Source organism: Ipomoea nil, unplaced genomic scaffold (assembly GCF_001879475.1).
Source record: "Ipomoea nil cultivar Tokyo-kokei standard unplaced genomic scaffold, Asagao_1.1 scaffold2833, whole genome shotgun sequence".
Taxonomy (NCBI): Eukaryota; Viridiplantae; Streptophyta; class Magnoliopsida; order Solanales; family Convolvulaceae; genus Ipomoea; species Ipomoea nil.
In genome coordinates, this window is record NW_017619261.1 from 718,649 (window position 1) to 739,425 (window position 20,777).

General features: G+C 37.1%; 1 protein-coding gene across 1 annotated transcript; it reads left to right on the forward strand.

Moving 5' to 3' along the window:
- The first annotated feature begins 15,383 nt into the window (after positions 1 to 15,383).
- LOC109159529 lies at positions 15,384 to 20,766 on the forward strand. Its single transcript, XM_019307631.1, has 4 exons — positions 15,384 to 16,352; positions 16,472 to 16,908; positions 19,425 to 19,608; positions 19,762 to 20,766. Exons 1-4 carry the CDS (start codon positions 15,384 to 15,386, stop codon positions 20,764 to 20,766), a joined length of 2,595 nt encoding a protein of 864 aa, XP_019163176.1.
- Positions 20,767 to 20,777: the final 11 nt, after the last annotated feature.

Below are 20,777 nucleotides of genomic sequence, written 5' to 3' on the forward strand. Positions count from 1 at the left end.
TTGATTTAACCCAAAGCATGAGAAGAGAGCATACTTGTCATAAATCAGCTTCTGTTCTTAGTAGATTGGACACTATTAACTTCATCTATATAATTCTAATGCTTTATCTTAGATATGGTATTTTGAATTAAAAAAATATTGATATTGATTGGGTTAAATTTCTTGTCTTGTAGTCCATTGTTAATCCACTCCCAATTCATTTTTGGCCTTGAGGGATTACAATTCAACTAGTCCAGAATTTACTCCAGTCTTATAATAATAAATTAAAAAATTGACTGTAAATGTGAGGTTGTGTTTAGTTTAGTTATATTCGTAAACACACCCTAAATCACTAAGGGTGTGTTTGTTTTGCACATGGGAATTGGTATCAAATACTTGGTAATGGTAATGGGTTTTAGTGAAAGGATTTTTCATGTTTGGTAGTAGGGTGGAGTGGGAATGATCATCAATAATGTTGTTTGGTTATGTATGATCCAATAATGGGAATAAAGATTTTGAAAATACAAGAACATAAAATCAAGACAATTGATTCTAATATAAAGACATCCAAAACACCAATATGAACAAAAAAATAAAAACAAAAATTTAAAAGCACTAATCGAAGGGGATGAGAAGGAATAAGGGAATGAAAGAGGATGATACCTTTATTTTATTTGGGTATGGGTTTTTCAATTAAGGGGATATTTGAAACCCATAATAGTGTTCTAAAAACCTATCAACCAAACAATACCAATCACTTTGATACCCATTCCTTAGAGTTAAACCTGTCAACCAAACACACCCTAAGTATAAACACCCTCAAATTAAGACGAAATAGATCAGACCGGTGAGTGCATGAATACTATGATCTGATTGATGAGTTGTTTGCGCGACTTATGAAATACCTTCGCAATGGCTCTAGACAAATTATTGTATGGACCATGGTCCACACAATGTTATGTGGACCATAACAAAAAGTACATTTTTAATATACTAAATGTACATTATTTTTGTACTGAATGTACATTATACAATATAATGTACACTCAGAACAAAAATAATGTATATCCCCTGTATATAATATACATTATTTTTGTACTGAATGTACATTATTTTATAGTAGACAAAATATGATCCACACAACTTGTGTGGACCATGGTCTACACAATAATGATTGATGGCTCTATGGGTGGGGTCATGTGGGCTTTAATTTGGCAAAGTTGGGATTACTATTTATTTATTTACCAGCTAAAAAAAAAGGCGTAAATCTTCACATAGTAAATTGCAAATTTTTATACCCTACTTTCAATTTATCGATGATCATCTTTGATTTTTAATTTGATCATAAACTGGGCATTTGGTTGGAAGGACGGAATTAGTGGGAAAATGAATTGTAATTCCGTGAGAATTTAAATTACATTATTTGGTAGGATGGAATAAAATGATTACGAATTTAAAGGGAAGAAGTTTATAAAGACTAAAATACCCTTGTTTAATAATAATAATAATATAATAATAGAATGATAAAATGATAATTTATCATGGTATTACAATTGCACAAAGTGTGGAATTGCAATTCTTAGGGTCCTAGTAATTGTAATTCCATGGTTGGAAGAAATTGTAATTTTGTGAAATTGTAATTCTCTTATTAGGCAAATTATTGTGTGGATCATGGTCCATACAGTGATGTGTGGATCATAACAAAATGTACATTTTTAATATACTAAATATATATTATTTGTGTACTGAATGTACATTATATATTATAATTTAATGTACACTCAGTACACAAATAATGTACATCCCCTGAATACAATGTATATTTTTAATATATTAAAAGTACATTATTTTTGTACTGAATGTACATTATTTTACAGTATACAAAATATAGTCCACACAATTTCTGTGGACTATGATCAGCACAATAATGATTGCCCTTCAATCAAACCATGTAATTGCAATTTCATGGAGTTTGGTAGGAATGGAATTGCAATTCCATCCTACTAACCACTCCAAAATGGTTTATTGAATTTTGATTTTTATTCAAAATTTGTTCATCTAGTTAAATATCTATTTAGTAAACATTAAAATCATGACTTTTGTGGACTTTTAAAATGATAGATTTTAATAAACTTTAATTGATTTTTATAGAGCCGTTCGAAACTTTTTAAAACATTGTAAGAGTCTACAAAAGTTTATATAAAAAACATTCATAAACTTTTATAAAACTTTTTTATTTTAAAAAGTCTACAAAAATCATTGAAATTCTAAATTGAGTAAATTCTTACAAACTTTCAATGATTTCTATTCTTTATATTTATAATTTTCTTACAAGACATTTATAATATGTCATAAAATTCTTCTTATTATATAGTTCTTCATCAACATCAACATTCTCAACATTATTATTTTTATCCATAGTATGGTGAGACTTATATGCTAATTACTTGCACCGTCTGGTACTGCACCGGTTGATGTCACTCAGTTTCGACGTCTCCTTAGCTTGTTGCAGTACCTGGTCATCACTAGGCCAGATGTATCCTATGCGGTCAATCGTCTTTCGCATTTCACACCTACGGAGCTGCACTAATAGGCTGCTAAACGGTTGTTGTGCTATCTGAAGGGAACAGTTTGTCATGGCCTGTTCCTCCGTACTGGGCAACCACTATCGCTAAGTGTGTATACGGATGCTGATTGGGGTGGCTGCACTACTGATGGCCGTTCCACCAACGCGTACTTAGTGTATCTTAGTTCCAATCTCATCTCTTGGAAGTCTGCTCACCAGAAGTCCGTATCGTGCTCTTCCACGGAGTCTAAATACCGAGCCTTGGCAAACGCTGCTGTAGAAGTCCTGTGGGTAAAGAATTTGTTTCGCGGGCTTCGGTTGCAACTGGTGAAACCTTCGCTTCTGTTTTGCAACAATCTTAGCGCGACATATGTGTGCAAGAATCCGGTGTTCCATTTGTGTATGAAGCATCTGGCACTCGATTACTTCTTTGTTCGTGACTTGGTTGCTGATGGTTCACTGGTGGTTCGCCACATCCCTTCAAAAGATCAGCTAGCTGACTTCCTTACCAAGCCCTTGGGTCGTTTTATATTTCTTCTCTTCCGGTCCAAGATTGGAGTCTCCAACGGATCCTCAATCTTGCGGCGGGGGCGTATTAAGGACATATGTGGCTGACATATTCCATCTCTATTTGTTCTAGTTTAGCTCCTGTTGAATAGCTATGTATGATAGATTTTTTGTTGTAACTTCTTACTAGCTTCTCTCCTCTGAACACTATTTATACCTGCTTGGGTTTATATCAATATATTCATTAAGTTCATAATCTTCACATAATTCCTATTTGTTTGTCACTGTAACAAATACTGCATCATTTTCCCTACCTGGGAATGCTTTTTAAGGTGACAGCCCTGCATAATGTGCAACTTTTGTTAGACTAAATAATCAAATGCATCATATAATATGTGATAACAGGACCGACTAACCTCCAGCCATAGTTCTTGAGACGGTTGAGCGATCCGGACTGCTGCAGAGATAACGAGTATTTTGTCTCTCACTTTACTCAGTTCTCTCTAGATGGTGTATGAGGTATGTAGTGTGAGCAGTGAGAGGACTAGGGGCCATCATTGTGGTTGATTGTCTTTAGGTCTCCTAAACCCTAACCAGATTCCTAATCATAATGGTAGTCTAGCTATTAGGTTATTAGTGTTGCACCACATATCAAACACTGAATATTATCATAACTTATCCTAATGTTATAATAATAGTAACGGATAAAACGTTACATTCTCCCACTTGGTGCAAGCACTACCACTTAATAACATAAAAACACCAACCATAATGATATGTTCTCATTAGCGTGAGTAGTATCCATTATGATCAAATGCAAACTACCATTGAGCACTTAATTAGGAAACAAAACCCAACGAAATAAACCCTATGTTTATTCCAAGTCCCTGAAGTACATTTTCTCATCAATATAAAGCAGATGAAGGTGTACACATTTAATTGAGAAAATGTCTGAATGCCAAAGAATTTTATTAAAACTGAATGTATATATACAAATTACAAATTGGGCGAAAGTCCCATTTTCTGAACCAGATCCTTGAACTTAAATGGTGGCATGCCTTTAGTCAAGGGATCTGCTAACATCAACTTAGTACTAATGTGTTCAATGAATACAATTTTATTTTTGACATACGCTCCCTAATTGCTAAGAACTTGATTTCGATGTGCTTAGTTCGATTGCCACTTTTGTCGTTCTTAGCTAGGAAGACTGCAGCTGAGTTGTCAGAGTAGACTTTCAATGGCTTAGATATATAATCCATAATTCTAAGCCCAGAGATAAAATTCTTTAGCCAAACACCCTGTGAAGTAGCCTCGAAACAGGAAACGAACTCGGCTTCCATGGTAGAAGTAGCTATTAAGGACTGTTTAACACTTCTCCATGAGATAGCCCCACCAGCCATAATGAAGATATGACCTAATCTCCTTTCTTTGACTTGTTTGTCTGCTTACCCTTAATGCAGTCAATGCAAGTCTCAAAATCAGTATAGTCTAGAGTAGAAAGTACTCCATCCTTTACCAACCTTTTAATACGCTCAAGGGAGATATGACCTAATCTCCGATGCCACAACATTGAGAAATTGTCGTTAATACTACACCGTTTGGTGCCGTTTTGAACATGTAAAGAATTGTAAACTGAATCATTCTTTAATTTAAGACAGAAAAGACCATCAGACAATGTACCAACACCAACACAAGTAGAATAATGAAATAACTTGAAATCATTGGCATTAAATTCAAAAGAATATCCGAAGGGTACAAGTCTAGATACTAAAACTAAGTTCCTAGAAAAACTAGGAACATAAAATGTCTTTTCTAACGTCAATACAAAACCATTGTCCAAAACTAAATTGCAAACTTCGACAGCTTCTACTGGTGATGCAATCTTGTTTCCAGAGAAGATGCGACACTCAGTTCCCGACGGCTGTCTCAGTTTTGTCATATCCTGCAAAAAGTTTGCAATGTGGATTGTTGAACCAGAGTCAACCCACCAGGAATTAGTATTAACTTCTGACATATTAGATTCGAAACAAACAAAAGAAGATGAAATGTTACCTTTTTGGGACATCCATTTCTTAAACTTGATACAATCTTTCTTCATGTGTCCCTTCTTTTTGCAAAAGAAACACTTTTGTATCTTCTTAATGTCTGCTTTAGGGGTTAGCTTCCCCTTAGCAGCCATGGTCCCTTAGGTTTTTCAGACTTTCTTCTAGGCCTTGTTGTGGCCATAAAAGCACTTTCCCCAAGCTCAATCATAAGCCGTGTTTCCTCTTGAGTACACATGGTAATCAATTCATTGATAGACCATTCTTCCATATGTGTATTATAGGAAATTTTAAATGCGCTATATTCCTGAGATAGGGTATTTAGTGCAAAGTGCACCACAAAGGCATCTGGAAGAATAATTTTCAACTTCTTCAATTGAGCCGCAATGTCCCTGAGTTGCATGATGTGTTTCCGCGTTCCCTTGACAGTGGAAAGACGCATATCGATAAACTTCATTATCAGGGTACTTGCCAAAGATTTATTCGCGTTAACAAATTGCTCATCGATGGCTGTGAGTAATAGCTTAATTTCCTCAATATCATCGATGGGACCACGAATCTCTCTGGCAATTTTGGACTTAATGAGGAATACGCCTAAGCGATTGGCTGTTGCCCATCGCTCGTATAACGTTTTTTGTTCCTCAATGCTTTCCGTAGTAAGCTCAACCGGCTTCTCATTGCGAATAGCATAATCAAACCCTAATATTCCCAATTCAATAGAACATCGTCTTTCCACTCTTTGTGATTATCATAAGTAAGGATATGAATATCGATAGTTATTGATTGAGTGATTAGAAGAGTGACAGTAAAAGAAAATTGAAAGCTTAGTTAGAATTTTTTCGAGGCACAAAATTAGAGAGAGATACTGAAGTACATAATATTACCAATGTAAAATTATGCAAAAGATAAATTCGGATGCCATAAAAATTGCCTGTGGGCTAAATTTTTACGCATAATGAATTTACCAAAAACTGAATGGTGGAAACGGAATGGGTGCGATTTTAGTTTTCCACCCTTAATGACAAAACTACCAAAACTATATGCCGATACATAATCCCTGTGGGCAAATTATGATCATAATATGGTATTTCATCCTAATTAACTATACAAATATAACAAAATTGCCTGTGGGTTAAATTTTGCCATATCACGCAGAATTAACTACAATATTCTTCCTTTGACTTTTATGTGAGTAAAACTTAATATGTAATTTTGATAAATTAAAGATGCGGTGGCTACAAATATAATCACATTAGCAAGAAAGCCTAATAAACAAACAGATTAAACAAAAATATGATAAACAATCCTTAGGTATACTCCCAGGAAAGTTGGTCGAGACGAAGCTCGGTTAAAAACCAACTCCTTAGACAGAGTAGTGTCGCGAGGGGACTAGTAGCAACAAGGCTTTTAAGCGAGGGCCATAGAACTAGTATTCCTCCCCGAGAAACTTTCCTAATTCATGTGTTCTCATTTTTGAAGTAAAATCGTTTGAGAGATCTAAAGAGTTGTAGTTTCACCTATGGATAAGGCTTTGAATAGGATAAACTACGAAGAATTGTTTATGTATTTTATGTGCTCTAGGAACTTTATAAAACACGAGTGGAGTAATAACATAAGAGTAGAGTAATAACTGAAGAGTAGAGTAATAATATGCATAAGCTAACCTGAAAGGCACTAATTCACCTAAAATGCACTAAATCATGCAAAGCATATAATTCAGACCTAAAAGGCTCTAAATTTTTCTTAATGAACATGCTTTTCTACAGGCATAATTATAATAACAGTCAAATAATTATTGCAATAAAGAGATAAATAGCATGCTCAGATTATGCATATTACTCACAAAGTACTCCACAATTAAATTGCAACACTTAATACAATTTAAACTGAAAAACATTATTAAATTAAAATTCAACTGAAAAATTTAAACTGAATAATTATTCAAAGTTCAATAATAATTTAATAATAGACTTAATAAAAAAAATTTTAATTGGATAATTTAATTAGAAGAAGTCCAAATATGATGAAGATATTAAACTGAATGAATTGATGTAGTCCAAATATCAATTCAAGTTTGACCCAAAACCAAAACAAGCCCAGTAATTTTTTTTTTTTTTTTTTAATATGAGCCCAGGTCTTGCCCAATTGGGTTAAACCCGGCCCAATGACTTAATCCATCATTTATCATCTTCTTCGTTATTCGTTAACGCAAGAGTAGCAGCAACGGACAGAGGCAAGCCAGCAACGAACAGAAGCGGACCCGCGACGGAGACCGGCGACGAACAGTAGCCAAAGAACGCCGGAAGGAGAGCAGACAGTAGCACCGTCGCCGGGAAACCGAGCGCCGCCGCTGCCTAGCCGCCACCCAACGCCAACATTGTTCGCCTGTCAAGTCACGAACCAGTCCGACTGAAACTTCCTTTGCGTCGCCATCACCATTGCCGAAGCTCCATTGTTGACAGTCACTGAAGGGAGAATGGCGAACGTATGAGCAATCGTCGTCTCCTTCAACAATGGTTGCCGGCGAGCTCGTAATCCGGCGATCGGATTACAAAAAAAAAAAAAAAAACGGTGAAGCAGCAGCCAAACCAAAATAAAATATCCATTTTTTTTTTATTTTCTTAATGCGGAAAAAGAAACACCAAATTTTCAGTGACCCAGATAATTTAATTGCGAATTCAAGAATAATCACATAATCTCAATTATATAACGAAGTATATAACATATGCAAATATTTAAGCAATTAAAAAAAGAGAGACTAGGCAGAGATTATTTATGGCGACTGATACCAAACGTTACAACTTTGCCTCTCTATCATGTGTTGCTCTATTTCTTCACTAGGCCAGGAGGGAAAAATACATTCTCATCAGTTACTTTTCAAATTAAATTGAAACATAGTACAAATTGATGGATGTGTTCTCTCTCAACTAAAAATTTAAGCCAGTAATAGTGAAATTACACATTTATATCTAAAACAAAGTCTCAATCAAAATTGCATCCCTAATTTATGCCCATGTTTTTAGTGCTAATCACTTTGTACATTGTGGTTTTAGAATAGCACTATATAATTTTTTTGACACAAATACCCATACTGTTATAATTTTCGTTATGTTTTCCATTATTGTTACCATGCAATGCATCCACCATATATTTTCTTATATTCTTTAATAATAATAATAATAATATTTATTTGTAGACATTATATATTAGATTAATATAATAAATAAATTTGATTTCATATAGATTTTAATTAATAAAAATTTGTTAGTTATTTTTAAAAATATAAATATTGAGCATATGTTTTTGTGCATCGCCCATAAAAAAAAAAGACTAGGTTTATATATATGAGTTAATTCCAGGAATGATTCGCGGAGTTGATCTTTACCAATTTGTACCCTTAGCTTTTAATTTAACCTTAATTGGTTCATGACTATTGATTTTGTTTCAAATTTGATTCTCGGGTTAAATATCTAAAAACATAATAAGCCTCAATTAAGGTTATATCCTTGATTTATGTCCCTCTTTTTGTATGCAAATAAATGTGTACATTCAACTTTAAATGTTGTACATTTCAATGTTATTAGACAAAACTACCCTTACACCGTTATAACACCGTTAGTTTTTTAATTCTAACATTGATAACACATCATTATTACCATACACCTATATCTATCATATCTTTTTCCTATTTTTTAATTACCATTTTATTAAAATCATTATATATTAATTTAATGTATAATTATATTTTAATTAAATTTCTATGAATGATAAATTATATATGTGTGTGTACAAAATACATATATTATTTGTGTATATATAATTCAAATTATAATTTTTAATTATTTGTATTTATCAATGTTTTAATATTGGGCATAAATTTTCGCGCATCGCGCGTACAAAATGCTAGTTTGTTTAATAAGTGTTTAATTTGAGGGTAAGAATGTAAAAATTAGCTAGCATAATCGCCTCGCCAGATTTATGTATTTAAGGTTGTGTTGAAACAAAGGATATAATCGCATCAAATTTGGAGCAGAGACTTATAAGTAGTCTGGTCCGGATGGGCTTACGCATCAAATTTCTTTATATCCCCACTAATGATGAACCTAAGTTTATGAACCCAATTTGCCTATCTCACTAACAAGCTAATTTTTACCTTCTTATTTTTAAATTTAATGCTTACTAAATGAATTTTTAACTAGAAGACCAACTCTATATCTAGAACAAAATTAATAGTTAAAGGATCATTTATGGTGAAATTGAAAGTCGATGAATAAAATCGATAAATGTCAATAGTTAAGGGGCTTGTTGGGCAGAGCTCTAAAGGGTCAAGTCCAACACTTCCTTGCCTCTCGAAAATGTGGTGGTATAAATTAAAGAAATAATGTTGCTTCTTTACTACTAGCTATAACTTTTGACATATTAGTAAACATTTGATCCTAACAAGTGATATCAGAGCGCGCTATATAGGCGTATTGGTAAGCCAGTAAGAAACTACCTTCCATTCTCAGGACTCTCTTCATCTTCCTGCAACATGCAGAGCAGTCCAGGTTGATCCGCAGCTCCATGCAGTAGACTGGCAAATTATGCTGTGGAACCGTGTCCACCTTGCAAGGTGGACATGGTTCCAAAATTGTTTATCATTATGAATATATAGTTCAAAAATTATGAACATATAGTTCTATAATTATGAACATAGAGTTGTGAACATAATTATGAACATATAATTCTTTAATTATGAATATAGACATTCAATAATTGTGAATATGAAGTTAAAAAATTATGAATATATTGCTTTATAATTATAAACATATAGTTCAGTAATTATGAACATAGAGTTCTATAATTGTGAATGTAGAGTTCAATGATTATGAATATGAAGTTCAAAAATTTTGAATATATAACTCCATAATTATGAACATATAGTTAAGGAGTTAATACCTAAAATGGTCCCTCGACTATGCCATAATTACCAATTTGGTCCTCAACTACCATTCTTACCCAATTAAGTCCTCAACTATGTAACTTTTACTCAATTAAGTCCTCAACTATACAATTCTTACCATATTTAGTCCTCAACTATACAATTCTTACCCAATTTAGTCCTCTGTATTAATTTGACTATTTGTTGACTGTCAAAAGTCGGGATAAAATTATAATTTTACAAGATTTCTCCTTCCTCTCCATTTAGCAGCGCCAAACCATGCAGCAATACACTCCGATCAGATTTCGATCGTCAAAAAATCGTTGAAAATCAAATTCATGGGCTATCCGATGCACAACCACTACTTCGATACTGACAGGTTTAGAACCCAACAGGAGCTTATTGCTACATGGTTTAGCGCTGCTAAATGCGGAGGAAGGAGAAAACTTGTAAAATTACAACTTTATTTCCACTTTTGACAGTCAACAAACAGTCAAATTGACAAAGGACTAAATTGAGTAAAATTGTATAGTTGAGGACTTAATTGGGTAAGAATGATAGTCGAGGACCAAATTGGTAATTACGACATAGTCGAGGGACTATTTTGGGTATTAACTCTATAGTTAAGTAATTATGAACATAGAACCAAGGTGGACACGGTTCCACAACATAACCATTGGCAGCAAAAGACAGCATTGAAATTCTTGAATGATTTTTAGATTTTGAAGGAATAATACATAAAACAGATGAATGTGAAGGTATGTAATAAGATGTTGGAAATCATCACCTGCCCAGACATTAATCCGGAGGAATGAGAGGTACCCAGATTTATGAATTATGAATGATTCCCTTAATTGTAATGAAAAGTAATTGATCAATCAGAAAGTGAAAATTTCAGGTTTGTGACTTTTGTAGTTGAGAATGGAAGATTATGGGAAGACAGATACTTTAATGTCTGCAGAATAGGAAACTCCTTTGTGTCAACAAGGAATCTACGTACTATACATGGGTTTAGGTTAAGGAGCCTTAGAGCATCAAATTCTTTCCAAGTTCTTTCTACATTAATTCTCTCAAGTTAAGGTGTATAGCTAATGTGGAAATAGATTAATTCAAAAAGAGTACTCCTGCAAAATGTGAAATAATATCAAATTTAATAAAATAATAATAATAAAAAAAGAAGGCAGTGAGACGCAGTTGCGTCTCACTACCCACCCAGCAGGCGCGTGTGTGCCACGCGCCCGGCTGGGCGATTGCCACTCTCAATTTAATGAATTCTGGCCGTTGCTGGCCGAGCAACGGCCAGAATTCTATCCGTTGCCAGCAACGGCCACATTTCCGGCCATTGCTGGCAACGACTAGTTTTTTTTTTTTTTTTTTTTTTTTTTTTTTAAATTAAATTAAATTCTTAACAATTTTTATGTAAAATGTGTATCTATAAACATCACTTGTCTTCACAATTTCTTGACATTTTATCCCACCCTCAATTTATTTATATTATTCTATCAATTTCTACTCAATTTCTTTTATCACAATGGAAAAAGACAATTCTACCAATCAAAATTCACAATCCAATTTTCTTTTTTCTCAACCATCTTCCCAAAATTCTCAATTTCAAACAAATTTTGAATTTTTATAAAACTCTCAATTTCTACAAAATGTCGAACTTCCGGAGGTTAATGATTGTTGAGGATGAAGGTGAGCACGTAACTACTTGGGTGGACGAAGAAAATAAAGCAACAACAGAAACATCCCAAGGATCAACTGAAGAGTTTCAACACTATTTAGAAAGAAATGCCGAGTTACATTACTCGCAATTGCATCATCAACTCCGCGCGGATTTGGTTGAGCATATATGGAGCAACAACGGCAATTAATTTAACCGCTTTGTATTTTAATCTTTATGTACTTTAATTTATTTTAACCGCTTTGTAATTGATTTATATTGAACTGCGTTGTAGTTTAATTTTTAAGTAATTAATTTTAGTTATCTTTTTATTTTATTTTGTTTTAACAATTACTCCAGTATCCATATTTCGTAATTCCAGTATGCATGTTGCGGTTGACATAATTCCATAATTTCATGTTTCATTAAAATTATAAATTTATAAATAAAATAGATAAAGAAATAATTAAAATATAGTAGGTTAAATAGTGGGTCCACAAAAAACTGAGAAAAAACTTAAAACTGATGTGGAGAAGAGTTATTTGTGATTGAGTGAGATAGTGGAGAATGAGGTAGATGCTGGGGCAATTTATATCCTACACCACGGCGCGCGTTGCACTATGCGCCCAGATGCAAAACGACGTCGTTTTAATTTTTTTTTTTTGAAATTTCCCGCCCAGTGAATGGCAGTTATTTTTTCTTTAAAAAAAACCCCTGTTCAAAAATGTACATAATGTTATACTAGAATACACATAATTATATACATGAATGTACATAATTATATAACAAAACATACATACTCTTTTTAAAAGATAATACACATAATCTAACATAATACATAATAAACATAAACTTTTAACATAATACACATCAACTCTTAACATAATACACACAAATTTTCTTATTCGGATGTACATAATTGTATAAAAAGAATGTACATAATTATATAAAAAATGTACATAACTGTATGAGCAAATATACATAACTGTATGAACAAATATACATAATTGAATGAAAAAATATACATAATTGTGTGAACAAATATACATAATCACAACAACTTCCTACCGCGCCTCCCAAAACGACCCCAAAACGACGTCGTTTTGGGAGGCGCACGGCGCACAATGCTATGCGTGCCGTGGTGTAGGGTATAGCGATTGAGATGCTGGGGCCTACAAATAACTCATAAAAAACTCCAACTGATAAGAGCATCCACAATAGAAGAGAAAGTGAAGTTATTTCAGAATTAATTCTCCCCAAGGTGAAAGCATAACTGATGTAGAGGAAGGAAATAATTGAGAAAGAATTTGATTGCAAATGTAAAAATAATGTCAGAAGTTAAAAAAAAAAAAATTAAGGTTGTGCGCGTTTCGCGCACAGCTGGAGAAAAGCCTGGCGCGTCACGTGCACGGTGGCGCGTCAGCCGCGCCTGACAACATCATTTTTAAAATTTTTTTTTAAAAAAAATCAATTTTCTCTCTTTTTTTTTTTTTTTTTTTTCCTACATTCCCTTTCCTAATTACTTTTACATTATCCCCACATTCTTCCCAACTGATACGGATGCTCTTAGAAAAATGGTAATCCTTTGTCGGAATAAAGTAATCTTTTCAATCATTATTCATCACTGTCTTGTTACACCTGCAAAACCATTATTTTCTTTACTATAAAGACAAGTTGTTGAACTCAAAGCTTCTATCATCCACACCAACCATTGTAACTAAAAATATATTATTGATTTCAGACCTTGCAAAAGATCTATAATTTAAATTTTTTTTTTTTGGCAATAGAAAAATACTTCAATCTAATTTCTATATATACTCGTCCAAAAACTGCTGGTAAGTGCCCAGCAAATTAAAAGTTTTATGTTAATCCCTTTTGTAGTAAGTAATCAGCTACTATATATATCTTTCGCGTGTGATGCAAGATTTGGCTAGTATATTTTCAAAGAAAAGATGGAGAAAAAGAAGAAACATCCCATCAACAAGCAGCAGTTTGACAAGTTATGTTGAGTTAGGGTGTCGTCAACCCAGTCAATATACCACTTGCTAAATGATGTAGAAAAAGAAAATAAATTTCTTTTTTTTATTGTACATGTGGTTAGCAAGCTTGCATGTGTTGCAAACTTGTTATTAATGTTTTTTTTTTTTTTTTTTAGTTAATACCTAATGTTACATATATTAAATTCTTAAAGTGATGTGAAATTGGGGCAGACTTATGAAAGTTGATTGGATTTGCAATAATGTAATGTGAATAGTAAATGAATTGCAAATTTAGTAATGTAGAAGGAAAACCCACTTTTAAAAGTGAGAGAGTATTGCGGGGATAATAAGGACACCCTTATGCCCTTATAATAGGGTTCTCGTGTATAAAGTGAAAATGGATTGTAGTATCCCATTAAATTTTATCTATTGTTGAAACTTCTAGTAAAAAAATGATTAATTTTATAATTATTACAAAATTTAAGTTTGTAATAATTAACTTACCCGTCCCATGATATTGAATGTTCTCTCCCTGGCTTCTAGGGTTCCGATATCTATCCCTGATTTCTAGGGTTTCTACGGCGATGAACCATCGGAGCTTTCTTTTGTTTACGTGTTTGCGACCGGCGATATTGATGTACAAGGCATTATTGATAGCACGGCTGGTATCACTTTGGAGGATGAGGACTTGGGAGTCCGTTTCGAGGATGAGCCGGCGGGGGGTGTCGATCACGGTGATGTGCGACGAACGTGGTCTGTAGTCGGCCGGTTCTTAACTGACCGGAATCTGAAGGTGGAGATGATGAAGAGGGTTATGGCGTCTGCATGGCGTCTGCATGGCGTCCGCGGATGGGGATAGAGATAACTGATGTAAACCCCGGGCTCTATTTGTTTACTTTTTTTTTTTTTTTTTTTTTATGAAGCAGATCGCCGCCGTGTTTTGGAGGAAGGGCCGTGGGCCTTTGAGAATGCATTGTTCCTCTGTCAGCCTCTTGAGGGAGATGATAATCCAGCTTTGTTGGAGTTGAACACTGTCGACCTTTGGGTGGAGGTGTTTAATCTACCAATCGGCTACCGTACGGAGAAGGTGTTGGAGAAGGTAGGTGATTTTGTTGGGGTGTTTCTGCGGGTAGATGATCGGAATTTTGTGCGCTCCTGGACTGCGTTTTATAGAGTTCATGTTCGCCATGACATCTCAAATCTTCTAAAACGACGCATGAAGATGATCTTACGTGATGGGTCTTGGGTGTGGATTGATTTCAAGTATGAACGGCTGAATGTGTTCTGCTTCTTTTGTGGTAGGGTGGGGCATATTGACAAGTTTTGCTTGGAGGCACGTAGGTCCACGTTGAGTCCAGCTAAGGTTTTGAGGGATAAGTGGTTTCAGCTTGGGCAGGAGAGAAGGAGGGAGATAGGCTATGGGGGTGTTCCGATGGGAGGTGGTCAGGTTGGGGAGTTACGGTCTGGAGGAGCCGGTGGGGTGGAGGGTGACGGTGTGGTTGCAGGTTTAGGTGTAGTACCGGAGACACCGGTGGCAGCAATGGCCATTGGTGCCGTGGGGGAGGATTTTGGTCTACGAGCTGATCCGAAGCGTAGGAGGGGGGCGGATGGTGTGGTGGTGAATGAGGGAGGAGGGGAGATGCAGGTGGATTCTGGTTTTTTAAATTTGGTGGGACATGGGGACCAGGCCCGCCGCTCTCAATGAGTACCTTATTCTGGAACTGCCATGGCTTGGGGCAATCTCTGGATGGTTCAGGAGGTGGTGGACTTAGTGTCCAAGAAGAAGCCCGAGTTCGTGTTTTTAATGGAAACGATGGTTGACGGGAGCCATGCTGAGAGGCTCCGTGTAAAGCTGGGTTTTGAGGGGTGTTTTGCGGTGGATAGTGAGCGTCAGAGGGGTGGAATGTGTTTTTTAGGGGCAAAGAATAATTGTGCACGTTTGATTAAGTATTCGCACAATCATATTGTTTTAAAGGTGTCATTATCGAATAGGCCACTTTGGAGGTTAACGTGCTATTATGGGTATCCGCAGAGAGACATGAGGAGGGTTGCATGGGATTTCATAAGATCTCTCAGGGGGGTGACTGATCTTCCCTGGGTAGTCTTGGGGGACTTTAATGATTTGTTGATGCAGACAGATAAGAGGGGAAGGTTGCCACATCCGGATGGTTTGATTGAGGGTTTTGGTGAGGCTTTGGATGACTGTGGTTTGATGACGCTGCCCATGATTGGTTATCCCTTCACGTGGGAGCGTGGTAGAGGGACTGCTCGCTGGGTAGAGGAGCGTTTGGATAGGGTGGCGGCGAATATGGACCGGCTTGAGGAGTATGACAGGGCGAGATTGTTTAATATTCGAACTAACTCGTCGGATCATAACGCACTATTTCTGGATATATGTGGGATGGTTCATGTTCCAAGGTCCCGGGGCTTCCGGTTTGAGAATGCGTGGCTTCTGGACGGTGGTTGTAGGGAGGTGGTTGAGAGGGAGTGGGCCAGTACGGCTAGACTTGATGTATGTGGTCGGGGTATGAGGAGGTGCGGTGGGGACCGCTATCATAGATATGGTAAACGGATAGAGGGTATCCAAAAGGAAATGAATGCCTTACGAGGTGGCCGTGACCCTGTTTCTTTGGCTTACGAGGTGGCCGTGAGCCTGCTTCTTTGGCTCGGTTTAGGCAGCTTGATGAGCAGTTGGGTATTGTTCTTGCCCAGGAGGAGGCGTTCTGGAGGCAACGTGTTAAGCAGCACTGGCTTCAGGGGGCTGACAGGAATACAAAGTTTTTTCACAAGTATGCTACATACTGGAAAAAGTAGAATGTGATCCTGAAGCTAAAAGATGATAATGGTGTTTGGAGGGAGAGTAGTGCTTTGGACTCGGTGGTTACCAGCTATTATAAGCATATCTTTGCATCGGGCGGAAGTCCAGGGGTTTTCAATGTGGATACCATGCGGTCGTGTGTAACCAGGGTACAGAATGAGGATTTGTTGCGACCTTTTGAGCCGGATGAGGTGCGGAATGCTTTGTTTTCTATGGGCAAGGATAAATCCCCGGGACCGGACGGCATGAACCCAGGCTTCTATCAGTCCTTCTGGGATGTTATTGGTAAGGATGTTACTGATATTGTTCTTCATTGTTTATCTGAGAAGTCTTTTCCTGCTAATTTGAATGATGCCAATACTGTCTTGATTCCAAAGAAGTGTTCCCCTGTGTCTGTGTCTAATTTAAGGCCAATAGCTTTATGTAATGTGCTGTATAAGATAATGGCTAAAATGATTGCTAATCGTATGAAACCGCTGCTTGAGTGTAACACCCCCCAAACATGCTATATAAAAAGCCTTAACACATGCAGATAACACAACAAAACACTAGCACAGCGGAAGATAAAAAGGTAACTGGATAAAAGTAAATCCAAAACAGGGGTGTTATGCCACGTTTACAAACAATGATAAACGCTACGGCGGTCAAATCTGCATTGTGTACACAACTATCCCAAAATCACAAGTCTATCTCTACATCGGCTCACAGGCCATAAAGCAAAGGAAAGGTACTAAATTATCGGGCACTAGACATCGCGCTCGTCTAGACATCACCTGAAAGAACACAATAAAACATGGGACGACGCCCTGTCAGCGAATAATGCTGGTAACCCACCAACACGCGTTAAGTATCATAATATACATAGATATAATCAAAACCATTTAGAACTGGGAATACAGTATATAACATTTAAAGCCGAGAGAGGAAACATCAATAGACTTATCAATCACTCACAACAAAGGTCAAAGACCAACATACTCAACAAGACAACAGAACCACAAGCAACAAGCTCAACAGCAAGGTACAACATACAATACACAATGAAGGACTCACAATAGACATGTTCTTAAGCAATGGAAGGCCAGATTCACACTATAACGAGTTCCAAGTCCACATAGGACACTATCACACCAAGTCATATACCGTGGAGTCAGCACCACGGCTCGATTCATAGTGGATCAGTGTGGAGGGCTCCAAATCATCAACAATCATGCTTCACGTGGTCATCGCAACGACCCGGATCACATGCAAGTGTCATCGCAATGACAAGGACCGCAGCCCAATGGAAACAGAGCTAGCAACTTTAAGTGTATACACCCCCTATTGAGATTCCAAGCTCAACGGGTTAGTTACCATCTCTGGCAACGGGGATAAGTTTCCCATGTTGCCCACAAGTAAAGTATCCAACGGCCATCCGGAGCTACACTACCGGTCCGTTCACACATAAGTCCCCACACTGTCCACTTTACCAGCTCAAACATCTCATCACATCAATCCATGGCCACCACGAGGACCACATCTATACCTTGGTGATTAATGTCCCATACCATTAACCGTGCAATCAAGGTACAGCTAGACACACAACACCATCATAGGGATCAATCAACGGATCACAACGAAGATATGAAACCGTACTCAACAAGGAAGGATTACAATCCGACACCAACAATGGTCAACACAAGTTGCCACCCTCAATAGGAAAGAACAAACCACACACACTAGCATTTCAACATCAAACTAGCATGCATATCAAACGGGTAAACCAAAATAGTTCCAATGAACCACAAAGACTCAACATCAATCCAACGAATCACAAGGTTGGATCATAAGCACGATTCAAGATACCAAATCCTAACATGGATACTTAAGACATCGCTCTAGACATACGTAATAACAAGGAGACACACAAAAGCTCAACAATCCAATCAAACGGGGGCCAAAGAATCACACACGAATGGGCGAAAGGGTGGGAAAACAACCCCAAACCATTTCTCAAACATGTTCCCGCGGGTAGGGCCACGGGTAGGGCTCCACCCGCGGGTACGTCCTGCACCCAAAAATCAGCATTCGCGAAAAATCACTTTTCAGGCCAAGTTCAAGTCCAAATGACCCCAAATCTTCCACTCAACAAAGATATGACTTGAACCTATGAATAACTCATAAAATAGCATCCAAAAACCCAAAACACAAGCTCTAAAAATGCATTATCACAAGATCATGCATCAATTACTCAAACACATCAAGAATTTCACATAGAAGCCAATAATCATTATTATCAAGTGAAAATAGGTTTTGTGAAGCATGGGTTACCTCTTGTAGACCAAGAACACTTTCTTCAACCTCAAAGCAAGACCAAAGCTCTTCTAGAACAACCTAGCACTTCACCCACCACTAGATTTTCTACAAACTCCCAAAACCCACAAGGTAGAAAAAAGATTTAGAGAAAAGATGGAGGAATCTTGTAAGGAAAAGATGGGGAAGGATAGATCTTAACATTCCTAGCCTTGTAGAGTTGGAAAGGTGGAATCTTGGCTTGGGATTCCTTGAAGAACTTGTGAGGATGAACCCTAGGATTTCCTAGAGAGAAGGAGGAGTAGGGAACAAGAAACAGATGTAGAGAGAAGGGAAATCCTGAAAAGTCATTTGGATTTCCTTGGTTAGGGTAGGGTTTTAATGCTTGCATTGTGTGAAATGACCAAAAGGGCCCCTTCCCCCCAAAACTTGTTAGGAGAAATGCAAAGTCTAAGGTACAAGGTCTAAAGCCCAATGTACAACTCATTGACCAAATTAAAAGAGTAAGGGATTTGGTCAAATTTGGTCCCTCAACTAATTTCAAAGGGAATTTAAGATAAGATCACAAGGAATTAATTCGGGATTAAGGCACGAATTTTCGGGGTGTCACATTGAGTGTATGATTTCAGTTTCCCAAAGTGCTTTTTTACCTGGTAGGTTGATCTCAGATAATATACTTATTGCATATGAGGTTGGTCATTATTTGAGGAGGAAACAGTTGGGGCAGGTTGGTTGGGCAGCCTTAAAGCTGGATATGGCTAAGGCTTATGATAGGATGGAGTGGCCTTTTGTGCGTCAGATGATGATTGGTTTGGGTTTTGATGACAAATGGGTTCAGTTGGTAATGATGTGTGTGCAAACGGTGCGGTACAGGGTGCTGGTCAATGGAAAACCGACAGAGGAAATAGTACCGACGAGGGGCCTCAGATAAGGGGACCCTTTGTCTCCGTATTTGTTTATTATCTGTGCTGAAGGCTTATCATTGTTGTTGCAGGACTCACAGGCTAAAGGGCTTTTACATGGGTGTAGAGTGGCCAGGGGGGCTCCATCGATCTCACACTTGTTTTTTGCAGATGACAGTCTGCTTTTCTTTAAAGCTAATCTCCAGGAAGCATTGGAAGTGAAGAAATGTCTGGGAATTTATGAGTCTTTCTCAGGTCAGGCGGTTAATTTCCAAAAGTCAAGTATTACGTTTAGTCGTAATACAGTTGTGGAAGATAGGGATCTTGTGGCGGATGCTTTAGGTGTTGGCCAAGCTGATGATTTTGGAAAATATCTTGGTTTGCCTTCTGTTGTAGGCAGGAATAGGAAAGCGGTTTTTGCCTATGTTGAGCAGAAGCTGAAGCAAAAGTTTGGCTCGTGGAATAAAAGACTGTTATCCAGGGCTGGAAAGGAGGTGCTTTTGAAAAGTGTTGCTCAGGCAATGCCCACCTATACGATGACCATTTATTTACTTCATAAAACTTTATTTAATGCCTTAGAAAGATTGATGAATAGGTACTGGTGGGGGCAGAAATGCTCAGAGGGTAGCATTCATTGGATGTCCTGGGACAGAATGTGTGTGCCAAAGAAGTTTGGAGGTTTGGGTTTTAAGCGCCTGCACGAGTTTAATCTTGTGTTTTTGGCTATACAAGGGTGGCGTTTGCTAACCAACCCGGGGTCTCTAATGGCTTGGGTTTTCAAGGCCAGGTATTACCCTACTACTACGTTTTATGAGGCTTCTATGGGTGGTAACCCGAGTTACGCGTGGAGGAGTATTTTCGCAGGTCAGGCTTTGCTCAGATCTGGATGCAGGCGTAGAATTGGTAATGGCAGGACCACAAGGGTTTGGTCTCATCCTTGGCTCCCTGATGCACATGATCCCTATGTGGGACCTATTCAACCGGGTTTGAATCAGGACCTTCTTGTTTCTAACCTGATTGATAATTCCACCAATGGGTGGAAAGATGATTTTATTCAACAACATTTTGCCCCACGAGATGTGCTGCTCATCAAATAGCTGCCAATAAG